This window comes from Oenanthe melanoleuca, chromosome 20, assembly GCF_029582105.1.
Source record: "Oenanthe melanoleuca isolate GR-GAL-2019-014 chromosome 20, OMel1.0, whole genome shotgun sequence".
NCBI lineage: Eukaryota > Metazoa > Chordata > Aves > Passeriformes > Muscicapidae > Oenanthe > Oenanthe melanoleuca.
The window spans coordinates 5332803-5344272 of record NC_079353.1 but is presented as its reverse complement, the minus strand read 5'-3'; the positions used below and the strand labels follow the sequence as shown (position 1 = coordinate 5344272).

Sequence of the window (11470 nt, the reverse complement as noted above, 5' to 3'; positions counted from 1 at the left end):
TCTCACTGCTGAGGGGTGCAAACACTTCCAACACTGACACTGCAACAATGAATCATACTTTTAGTGAGTTAGTAGTCCATTTGGAAATCAAGCCCAACTTTTCATTATTTTTGTACTCTTTGGTTCCTCTCCTTGTCCTGCTCAGTGTCACCTCTTCAATTAGGAGCTTGATAATCTGCCTCTCAGATAAGAAGCTACTTTCACTGTCCAAACCAGCTGCAGTTGAAAGTGTTTGCAACATCCATCACATTCATATAAGTTTAAAGAGTGAATACAAAACATCATTCCTCTAATTGCTGTATGATTTTCTATAAGCAAATCTGCCACCAAACTGATTAAATGATAAACTGAATCAGCTCAGAGGACAGGTGCTGACTAAAGAAAATAATCCTGCACAAGAACACAACCTCCTCTCATTTTTCCTGTGTTCAGCTTAACCTGTCAAAAGATTAAACCAAACAAAAGATTATTGGTTACTATTTGACCTGACATTTACTATCCCTGCAATTTATCCATGTTTATTCAACAATGGTTGAATTATTTGAAGATTTTATGAAGTTAAGCATAGATTAGGATCAAATCCTGAAGGGGTGTGAAAGGAGCAATAGGTTCCTACACTCCATGAAGGACAATTGCTGTCTCCTGAAAGGAGAGTGACTGCAGCTTGAAAGCTTCCTAACCCAGAGCAGTTTCAATGCAACTTCTCCACACAATAAAGACAACACACGTGGGTTTCTACTGCTAAATAATCCACTTTGGCAAAATTACTACTGGCAATATACTGAAAAAAGCTGAATTATGAGAGAAGTTGGCAAATTGAGCCTGCTTGTAAATGAACAGCAGCAATTCATCCAGGTGAGATAAGGTATCAGGATATTGTTGGAATCCTCATGTAACTATTGCTGGAATCATGTTGTAATCCTCATGAAGAACATGACAGAACACAGTTCTTCCTGGTCTGAGGTGCCTGAAAGCATCAACATGCAGCCCAGCAGTGGTTCTGACCAACTTTGTGCTTAATCAGGTGAAGGCAGGAGGGGAGCAGAAAAAAAATAAAAAGTTTGTAGCACCTCGAGGTGCCCATGGAGAAGTACAAATCCTTTTGAGGGTGCTGTTCATGAGTTTTGAGTTCTCTGCTCAGCTGAGCACACCAAGCACAGAGCAAGGCTGGGGACACCATCTACACAAAAGCTGCAAACCCTCCTCGTCCCTTTTTGTTAAGAACAGCAGAGCAGAAACAATTCCTGACATGGTGTTGCTTCTGGAGGGAAGAGGGAGCTACAGTGCAGGTCAGAACCTGTAGCCTCAAGGCAGATTTAGGGCAAATAGGGCTCCATATCCTGTTCTATCCTGGCTCTCAAGGATGCTCTCAGCTGTGGCTGACAGCAGCAGCCCCATTTCCCGTGAAGACACAACACACAGGGATCCAACTCCATTTAATGAGCTTTGTAACCCACTTGGACACAAGGTGGTTTGAAATAAGTCGAACAACACTCAGCTAGTCAAGGATTTTTTTAAGTAATGCCTTTAAGCTTATACTCAAGCATACAAAGCATAAATTTTACAAATTAAAAACAATAAAATCACCCTGGAATAATGTAGTGGCTTTTCCTGTATTTACAAGGAGTGGAAAGGAGGCAGAGTTCTTTTCAATTTTTCTTTTAATATGGGTGAAAGAAGCTGAAAGTGTTTCAATGAAATCATCTTAGAGAGGTACTTCACCTGGCTTAAAGGTGTATGTTTGCTTCCTCAAAAGTCTTGAAAGGAAATGCTTTACTCAAATTCTGCTGTTAAGTTTCTGTGCAGCAGTCTCTGCTTTTCCAGCTACATAAAATTAAACAGTTCAGTAAGTATTTTTCAAAGTACCACCACAATTTCATCTTCAGGGAAGTCTGTGAACCCCCACCCTTCCCAAATCCCTCCTTTGTACAACAGAAGCAGCCACAGCTCAGCTTAGATTTGACACGCAGAAACAAAACACGGGAACAGCAAGACAGTTACAGGGAGGTGATGGCTCTGGGAAAAGGAGGGAGATTTGTAGCCTAATCAAAACACACTTGCTATGCAGCCTTTCTGCAGAAATATAAGATAGGATGTTTTACAATCCAGCTTCTCCACATCCATAGCATGAATAAAAAAATCTTATTTGCTTTCACCAAAGGCAAGGCTGGGGGAGGATGAGTGCACCACCTCTAATGATCAAATCTGTCTGCCAATGTTGGGTTTGGAACAAATTTTCTTACAAAACTTATTTTCATATTGTTCTAAATTCAGTGGAACAAAATATGTATTTTTACACTAAAGCAAACTGATCAAAGTGGCATTTAATAGTATTTGTTAAAGTGGTTATCTAACAAAAATGGCTTAACAAAAGCCCATTCATTAGTAGTCACCAAATAAGACACTTCTCATGCATATGACAAAATTCATTTGTGTACTGAGACATCTGTTTACTGTGTACAATATTTCCATAAATTATAATATGTTTCACAGCCCCTACCATTCAAGAATATTTCAAACAGATTATATATTATATCTGTATATGCAAACTATTTTATATACACTAATATAAAGATCCTTAGAAGTACCAATATCACTACCTTTATGCTTTCTCTAAAATGCATAGCTTTCGAGTATCTTCTTGCAGTTACCAAAAACTTTACAGATTAAAGCTGCTTATCAATGTGGCATGTTCATAAAAACAAAGTGAAATAGTTCTAGGCTAATTTTATATTAAACCCCTTAAAAAATGTGTTTATTTTTTAATGGAAAAAAACAAGCCAGTGAAAATTCAAGTAATCTATGCTCAGTCATTGCCCAAATACTCTATGGAATTAAGGTAGCGTTCTAGGAGGACAGTGAACTTCTCACCCAGGGTTGTAATACTGCATTTCTCATGGAGAAAAATGCTCATCATGCCACAAAACCGCACCACTTGCCACTTCACCCGGGAGAAGCTTTACAGGAGATTCAACAACATAAGTGTCAGAACAGAGAGGAAAAGCTGATCAGTTCTACATGAAGAAATTAGAGCTATTCCAGTTTTGTTTCTGCAGTTTGTTATTAAACAGTTACATTAACCATACAGTTTCTCACAAACTAAAAGTTATACATGGTTTTCAGACATCAACCGACTTCAGAAAAAAAAAAAAAAAAGCAACTTAAAAAACCCCAAAACAACCAAACCCACAACTGTTAAAAGTTTGGTGTTAGAATAACCAGCCTGGGTGAAGGAAAGCCAGACTGCTGCTGTAGCTGGGGGGCTACTGATAGCTTGTTTGTTATATATAACCCTACCACAAATGCCTCAAAGTGGAGAACAGAACGATCAGTAAGAAATGGGAACAAATGATTTTGTTACATCCATCATCTCGCTTAACCTTGGTGCTCTGCATCTCTCACAGCTGCTTAACAACGGCTTCCTCCCCAAAAATAGCTACACAAGTAAACAGTGTTCACAGTAATGCAATCAGTAACAGGTTTTGTTAGTTCCCCTAAGCCAGGTGTATCTGCAAAGCTTTATACAGTTTAATGCGTTAAGTATTCCAGTAAAATTAAGTGAAAACTAAGTTTCATTCTACAGGGTAATACCTACCATACAAGACTAGATTATGTACAGTATGGGACTGCTGTGACAACTGCCAGTGTCTCATGATGTTAAACTGTTTCACTCATCAGCTTGCTCTGTGCTTGGCAAAACTTGATCTATAGACCTAAAAATCTAGAGATAGATTTGGCAAGATTAGTGCTTCCTACCACTGGGTATAAACCAGTGTGCAGCGCTGCAATCACTCGACAAGAACATCCCATACCCAGAAGATTACAATTTGTTGACTTGAAAGTCTGGACTTCACATTAAAACTATAGTTCTAACTGGAGTGAGGACAGTCAGTAAACAAATACAGATGAGGATGAACTGCATCTCTTCAGAAAGGTATGGAAGAAGTGAGAAAACACAAACTTCTGGTTTTAGACAGCCCTGCTTTGCTTAGCTCAAGGCATAAAAACAGCCCAAGTAGCTCTAAAACTACAATTCTTATTCAGCAAGCATGAAGGCAGATCCTGCACAAGATGATACATGAGAGGCTTCAACAAGCATCTCTCCCCACCACTTGATTTCCTAACATCAGTCTTTCAGCTTACAGACATCCAGTGGTCTTCAAAGCTGTAGCAGCCACCTGGAATTGCTGCAAATTTAACAGAGGGGGGAAAAGGCCCCTGTTAAAAAAACCCTCAAATGCCTCTGGGGCCATTTTGGTCATTTTTGAACATTAAGGAAAAAAACCTATTTCCATCAATACTCCTCCTGAAAAGATGGGTCACTGATCCATTATGAACATAGCTCTCACCATATAAAGCACCAAGAAGTCAGAAACAAGGAAGAAAAAAAAAAAAACCAAAACAAAATGTTCTTAAATTATGATTTACAAGTTTATACACTATTTTCTAAGCAAAAAGTTGACCTTACTGCAAAGTTTATAGATGAAAACTTGACCAGTTACTTTTAAGGGGAATGTATATCTGGCTATAACTTAAAGGTAGAAAATATTCACTGTTCTATATACACATTTCAAACAGGAGACAGTTAAACTGAACAGTTGCCAATATAACTCCATATTAACTCACTGGCCACTAAACTAGGCATCAGCAGCCAATTAGAAAGCTTGAATTCTGTACTTTTAAAAATGCTATTTTTCCTGTCCTGTTTAATTGTTTTTTAAAAATGTATTATAGTGCATAGCCTAAGTCAGACTTCCAAAGAGATACAGCGCCTTTCAATGCAGTTTTTGCAGCATTTAAAAGGGACTTTTCTCCCTTCAAATTAGATGTTCATTGAAAAATCTGAATTGAGTGCTGTACTGTAGTAAAAATATTTCAGTCACAGACTGATATAAATGTATACTGTGCAGTACTAAGATTTTTTGATGTCCATCTGCACACATTTTACTTGGGCTCTTCAATCGTCCCCTTGCTGAGGTCTGTCATTTTGGGGTATTTCACTTTCTTCTGGTCCAGCTCATTCTGAGCCCACAGTAGTAGTTTCAGTAATTTTGCCAACTTGGGTGTTGATTCACGATTTTCATAGTCTAGAACAGCTTGATTAACTTCACTCCATACCTGGAAAAGAAAAACTGGAGTTCAGTGACTGTTTTCATACGACTGACAGTGCTGAAGTCACACAGACGCTGGGAAAATCACACCTAGCATGCTAATTCCTCAAAAATGGCCAGGACAGAGCTCCACAGACTACAGGCCTGGAGAAAGCAAGGAAGAGAGCCAAGCAGTTGAATACATTTGGAATATATTAACACAATTTTTAAAAATCTTGCTCAAGACACACTCCTGTTCTTCTGCGTATCTCTATATAAGCTTTTTTCTAAGCACTTCAAAAATATTTAGATTTTATTTTCATAACATACATATAAAAAACATCAGTTGCCTTTGAGAAAGGACTACCTTCTGTCGCTGCATCATGTTCAGCAAGTCTCCAAATGGTGATTCTTCGGGATTATCAAAGGCAAGCAGAGCCAGCGTGCGCTCCATTTCTGTCAGGCATTCCCTGCTCTCCTCCCCTTGTTCTGCTAATTGGGTCTGAGCAAATTCCAGAGCTGCCTCTGTCTCACGCTGCCGAATCAGTTCAATCAAGTGCTGTTGCTACACACGAAGGACACAGAAATATTAACTCAACAAATTAATAAACCTCCACTGTTTCAAGCCTGGAAGATTCAGACACTGGTGTGTAATTTGAGACAAACACTAATCTGTAATTTGACAGTTTGAGGTCAATTCATCTCAATGTGTGAGACAAGGAGCAGCAACTTGGCTGCAAAATCTACTGGAAAAGGGAACTTGGTGCTTCTGAGTAACATAGATTGAGAAGATTGGTTACTAAAGAAATCCAGACCAACAGCAACTGGAACCTGGTAACTCACAGGCCACTGCTGTTGTTACAAGTTTTCATGTTAATAACAGTATGTGGTGCTCCTGCACCGGGACAGAGTTTCCCATTGCTACAAAATAAAACGCCAAGAACAGCCACAATGTTCACCCATGTTCAGTCGCAAACCTCCAACATGACCTTAATTTCTTCACTACTTTCCCATTCTCTTAGCAAACTCTAAGACAAAGATAAAAGTTTGCCACCTGTCCTCACCTGCAAATGAAAGTAGAGATATCTGTTGGTATCCAGCAGCTCTGGATGGAGGCTGTTTATCAATGCAATGGCTTCCTGGATCTGTCCTTTCAAGATCATCTCACGGATTTTTATTCTTTCATCCAGAGTCTCTAAATCCACACTGGGTTCAATTCCAGACTCCATCCGAAATTTCTCTGCTGCTTCTTTAAAGCCCTCTGAAATAGGAACATATTACCCATAGAATGTATTGTATGAAACACTTCAGAAGAAAACCTATTATCTTAAATGAAAGTATTTGAGCATTGCTTGTGCAATTTGGGGGTTTAAAGATTAACCAAAAATTGTGAAAAATTCTTCTCTATATAAGAAGTAATTTATCCAATAGGCATCTAAGAGTAAATGCTTAATTCATTCTGAACTCATATCAGCTCACTCTCCAGGGAAGCAATTTGTAGTCCAGTAACTCTTAATATGGAAGTCTGTTTTATACTTAAATAAAGCACTGTGCTTATTGCAAAATGAGATTGTGAAAGTCACATTTTCAAGTGGGTGGTTTTGCTTTGCCCTCCAGCCCCAGATCTGTTTACACAAATCCAGCAGTTTTTCTGAGCAAAAAAATAAGACAACATAATAATTTTGCTTCCTTGTGTACTGCTTAAGGTTATACCAGCTCTTTTCACTCTCAGGTCTTAGGTTCTGATTTACACCACCCACTAAGATGCTCTTCCTTCAACCCAGAGGCTTCACCTACGCTCAGTGTAAACAGGGGTGTAGATGGATGCAAGCACCTCCGCCCTAGCACAGCTTCCTGGGATGGCATGCACCTAATTACAGCAACAATTCCTGAGGGGTTTGGGTTGTCCCAAGAATAAAGCCAGGCCATGTGCACAAGGGGTTAATATTCTGGTCTCAAATTATTTTGACAACAGTGCCCTTTCAGAGTTTATCTTTCTGCCCAGTTAAAAACTTGCTTCTGATAGTTGTTCTTGCAGCTTTCAGACTGTTATTTAACAACAGCAACTTATCTTGAGCTGTTTCAATGGCACAAAAAAGGACATCACGAAGAAGCAGGTCATGTTTACAGCACTGCAGAAAACACTTTGTTTTTTCTATCATTTAGCAGAAGAGTTCAGGCTCATAAATGTCATCTGTACTCCATGAGAACTGCTCAGTCTCTGACTCTGTCGGTCTGCAGCTAAGAGAACACCAGAGCAGTTGGGCTTGGCTGAACAGAAGCTCTAAGCAATCACAAAGTTCTCACAGCCCTTAAGTCCACTCCATCCAGTTCCATATTCTACTCCAAACTGATAAAGTATGTGACACACATTAAGAGCCTCCAGGCATCACCATGTTTTTACCTGTGACAAGGTAATTCATGATAAGGCGGTTCATGTCTGCTCTCTGGATATGTAAATTATTAAGCTTTTCCATCCATTCATCTTTCGTGATTTCATCAGGTTTTTCTGCATAACTCATTCTGGACTCCAACTACAAAAGAAAATAATCTAATTTAACATGGTTCAAGAAGAAATAAGCTTAATGTGTATAACAATTGTGCTCCTGACATCTTTAGAGTTGTCTATGAACTCTTTTAAATTAATAATCCAAAACTGACCTTTTATCTTAAACCAGAGTTTTGCATTTTTTTCCTCCTCATTCCTGCACTCTTCCATACCTATTTTCCAGGCTCTAAAGCTGCTGCCAGAAATCTCAGAACAAAAAATTCAAATACCATCTTCTTGTACTTACTCTTAAATCCACTCCACATAAATTTTTCATAGAATTTACACAGGACATGCAGCATCACAGTGTGAAACCAGCAAACCAGAGTTTGACAGCCAGCCAGAAAGACTGTGACAAACACTTATAGTAATGCCTACATAAACAATATCTGCTCTAAATATTCACCAAAACTTCGGACAGCTCCCTATATTGCACAGCTACAAAACTGACCGTGATATATTACCCAACTCAAAGCTTTACACCAGCTCAGCTTCACTGCCCCCAAAAGTTCTCCTGTCAGCGATACTAAAACGTTATCTCCACTATTTTTCTAGATAATATTCTGTCCGGTTCGGCAGCCAACGCATTTTACTAAAGCCGCATTTAATGATTTCCACCTCCAAGCCACGACCACGGGGGCAGGGAAAGGGGAGGCCAGGCGGCCACAACAACAGCAACAGGCACCGCCACCCCTGTCAGACAACACGAGCGGCAGCGCGACTCCTCATCGCGAGCCGCTTCCAACAGGTTCTCCCTTCGCTAAGCAGCCGCCCCGCACCCGGCAACTCCGGCAGCGGCAGCACGATCCGCCCAGGCCGAGATCGCTCCCGTCCCGCGTTCCACCGCCCGCAGCCGCGCTGGGGGAGCGGGGCTCCCGCCGCCCCCCGGGACGCTGCTGCCCGGCCCGGCCCGGCTCGCTGCAGCCCCGGCTTCCCCCGCCGCCCCGGCCCGGCCCTGCGCGGGCCACAGGGGCACTGGGCCCCGCTCGCCACAGGCCCGGCGCCCCCGCAGCAGCCGCGGCGGGCGAGCGCCGGCCGGGCCGGCGGGCCCGAGTCAGGGTGAGGGCTCCGCTCCCGCCGCGCCCCGAGGCCGGCGCGGCCCCCCCGCCGCCATCTTACCGCGCGCGCCCGGGGCCGCTCCGACGCACGAACGCGGGGCCTCCGCCGCCTCCGCCGGGCCGCAGGCGCGCGGGTCTCGCGAGAGCGGCGCTCGCGGCCAATCAGCGCGCCGGGAGCGGGCGAGAGCTCGCGACGGCCGAGCGGAGCCGGGGCGGCGCGGAGGCGGCGGCAGCGGCCATGGCGGGCGCGGGGCTCTGAGGGACGTGCCCGCCTTCTCCTCCTCCTGCCCTGCGCGCCCGCTCCGCGCTCGGCTCACGGCGCTGAGCGCCGGCCCCGCCGCGAGCAGCTGAGGCAGAGGCCGGTCCGGGCCGAGCTCGGCGCGAGGGGCGCAAGAACCGCCGTGTGAGGCGGCAGCGGCGGCTCGTGCGCGGACGCAGCGGGGTCGGTGCGAGCAGCGGTTGTGCGGAGCGGCCGCGGGAGCTGCGGCCCCGCCATCTGCCAGGGAAGCGGGCAGGGCACGGCCTGCCATGTTCCTGTGCGGCCCCGGCCGTTTCCTCGTGTGTTGATCGGCCCTGGCTGAGGATTGATTGTCTCTGCCAAAACACGTAGTGGCTGCTCAGGCGCTGATTGAACCCACTCCGGGGTTTGTAGGTCACTGCAGAAAAAGCAGGAACTCAATGTTGCCAAAATAGGTTCTTGCACGCGGTGAACAAGAAGCCAATCCACACACAGAGTTGAGGTATTTGATTTATTTACAGTTCTGCGCAGAAATGTGTGCTGGGCGGCAAATCCACAGAGTCAGCACGCCAACTATCAAAATTTACTACTATTTATACATTTTATCAAATGAGTTAGTGTTCATTGGCTACAAGTTGATTATTCCGCATGCTCAGTCTTTCCTTTTGGATCCATCAGTGGTCACGATCTGCCCCTGCCCTAATTACCTTTAACCTCGTTGGAGCTGATTTCAGAACAATTGCTGAATTGGCTTTATTACTATCTTCTTTACCTTGGAGTTCTCTCAGATTGCCTTGTTGCCCACAAATTCTGCGTTCTTCATGTCCACTATCATTGGTTCATCCTTCTTACCAAGCTTTGTTAACTTCCCCAAAACTTCAAGGAACATCTTCCCTTTTTAAAATTGTACATATTCCACATTTTGCAACAAACCCTCGCTTTGTACATTTAAAGGGAGAACAGGATTAAAATGTACACCTGTCTGTGTGAAATGCTGCAAATGACTCCTCAGGAAAATTTCACTCACACAGATGGGGAATGTAGGCACAATTGTGCACTTTTCACTCTTGATTTTGTAGCTGCAATAAAGCCCAGGCTCCAAAACTCACTTTCCTTACAATTGTGTTTACCCTGAAACAGAGAAAACCTACAATGTAATAAATAGTTTATTAGAACCATAGAATATCCTGAGTTGGAAGACACACACAAAGAACAAAGTCTTTAAAAAAATCCTAAATCTGTGCAGAATATCATGGCCAGCTGCATTTCATCAGGAACCACCATAGTAGGAAAAGGCAGAATAGACAAACTTCAAAATAGATAGCAGGATACTGCTGTGACTCCCAAGTTGGATTAAAATGACTACTTTGCTCTTGGGAAATTATCCCAAAATATGGTTCCATATCCCACAGTCCTACATGAACCTTACTGTGATGAGGGCAATAGTATTCTGGAAAGTTGGATTTTTAGGGGGCAAGATGACAAAATTTGGATTAATAGAGACCTATAATAACTGTAAGTGCGGTTTATAGATTTTTTTACATGAACTAGAATTTGTTAAATCCGAATTTCAAAGAGATATTTTGATGACTACTATTTGGAGTTCCATTGAGTGAATCCCAGACCAAAGTCACTTATTCCAGGAGAAGTCACAAAAATGCTTATATTGAAGGGAAGGAATTTACCTAGAATTGGAGGGGAGGAGTTGTGCAAGTTTGTGCCAGCTGGTAAAGAAGGGGTTTACTTAACTTATGTGAATGTGATTAACCCTTATTAAAGTATTTCTCTATGTTCATCTAGTCTTTTTGGAAAATAAGTATCAGGAGCCTTGGAGAATCAAGAATCCTGAAGAAGTATTACCTTGACACCTGACATGTCTATTTTGTGATGTTCAGAGCTCTGAGGACAGAGGCCTTTTTCCACTAAAAAAAGGTAAAGTTGGAGCAGAGCCAACAGAAATTAGTCTCTTCTGACTTAAATGTATTAATTATCTGTTAAATGCAACAAAATCACTAGAAACTGAGGAGGGAAAAGGACTTGCTGGTTTTCTCTCATCCATGCTCCTTTCATGGGCTGATTCTTATCTTCAGTTTTTCCTGGCTGCTGCAATTGGCTCACTCAGAGCAATCGGTGACAGAGAACTGAGGAAAGGAATGAACATAAAATAAGTGTTGTTTTTATATTTAAGGGTTGTGCATCTTCAGACACAAGTGTTTGAGGGGAAGGTGGGTGAGAGTGACATCTCAGATCTGGGGACATTGTGCCACACAACCGTGATGTCTTAGTGTCTGTCACAACGTTTTATGGGTCACATGTAACAATTCTTGTGTGAAATGTTACAAATATAAGGGAGACCATTTTTAGAAACCCAAAGTTAAAACAAAACAAAACAAAACAAATGAAACATTAATTAGGGAAGCCCAAGTCATAAATGTGTCAGCTGCAGAGGAAACTCAGTGCACTGACCACCCAAAAGGTTTTGGAAGGAAGTAGAAAAAAATTTTGAGAGTTAGTGCTGAGGGATTTGTGGCTATCT

At 42.5% G+C, this 11470-nt stretch overlaps 1 protein-coding gene across 2 annotated transcripts; it reads right to left on the bottom strand.

Moving 5' to 3' along the window:
• Positions 1-2304: 2304 nt before the first annotated feature.
• On the bottom strand, positions 2305-8850 carry GID8 (GID complex subunit 8 homolog). Of its 2 annotated transcripts, none has more exons than XM_056507702.1 (5): positions 8758-8850; positions 7495-7624; positions 6155-6351; positions 5458-5655; positions 2305-5118 (listed from the first exon to the last, which is right to left on the bottom strand). In XM_056507702.1, exons 2-5 carry the CDS (start codon positions 7610-7612, stop codon positions 4945-4947), a joined length of 687 nt encoding a protein of 228 aa, XP_056363677.1. In that variant the 5' UTR covers positions 7613-7624; positions 8758-8850; the 3' UTR covers positions 2305-4944. The 2 variants fall into 2 exon arrangements, with proteins under 2 accessions (XP_056363677.1, XP_056363678.1); XM_056507703.1 differs by lacking the exon at positions 8758-8850 and adding an exon at positions 8418-8532.
• Between the last annotated feature and the right edge of the window lie 2620 nt (positions 8851-11470).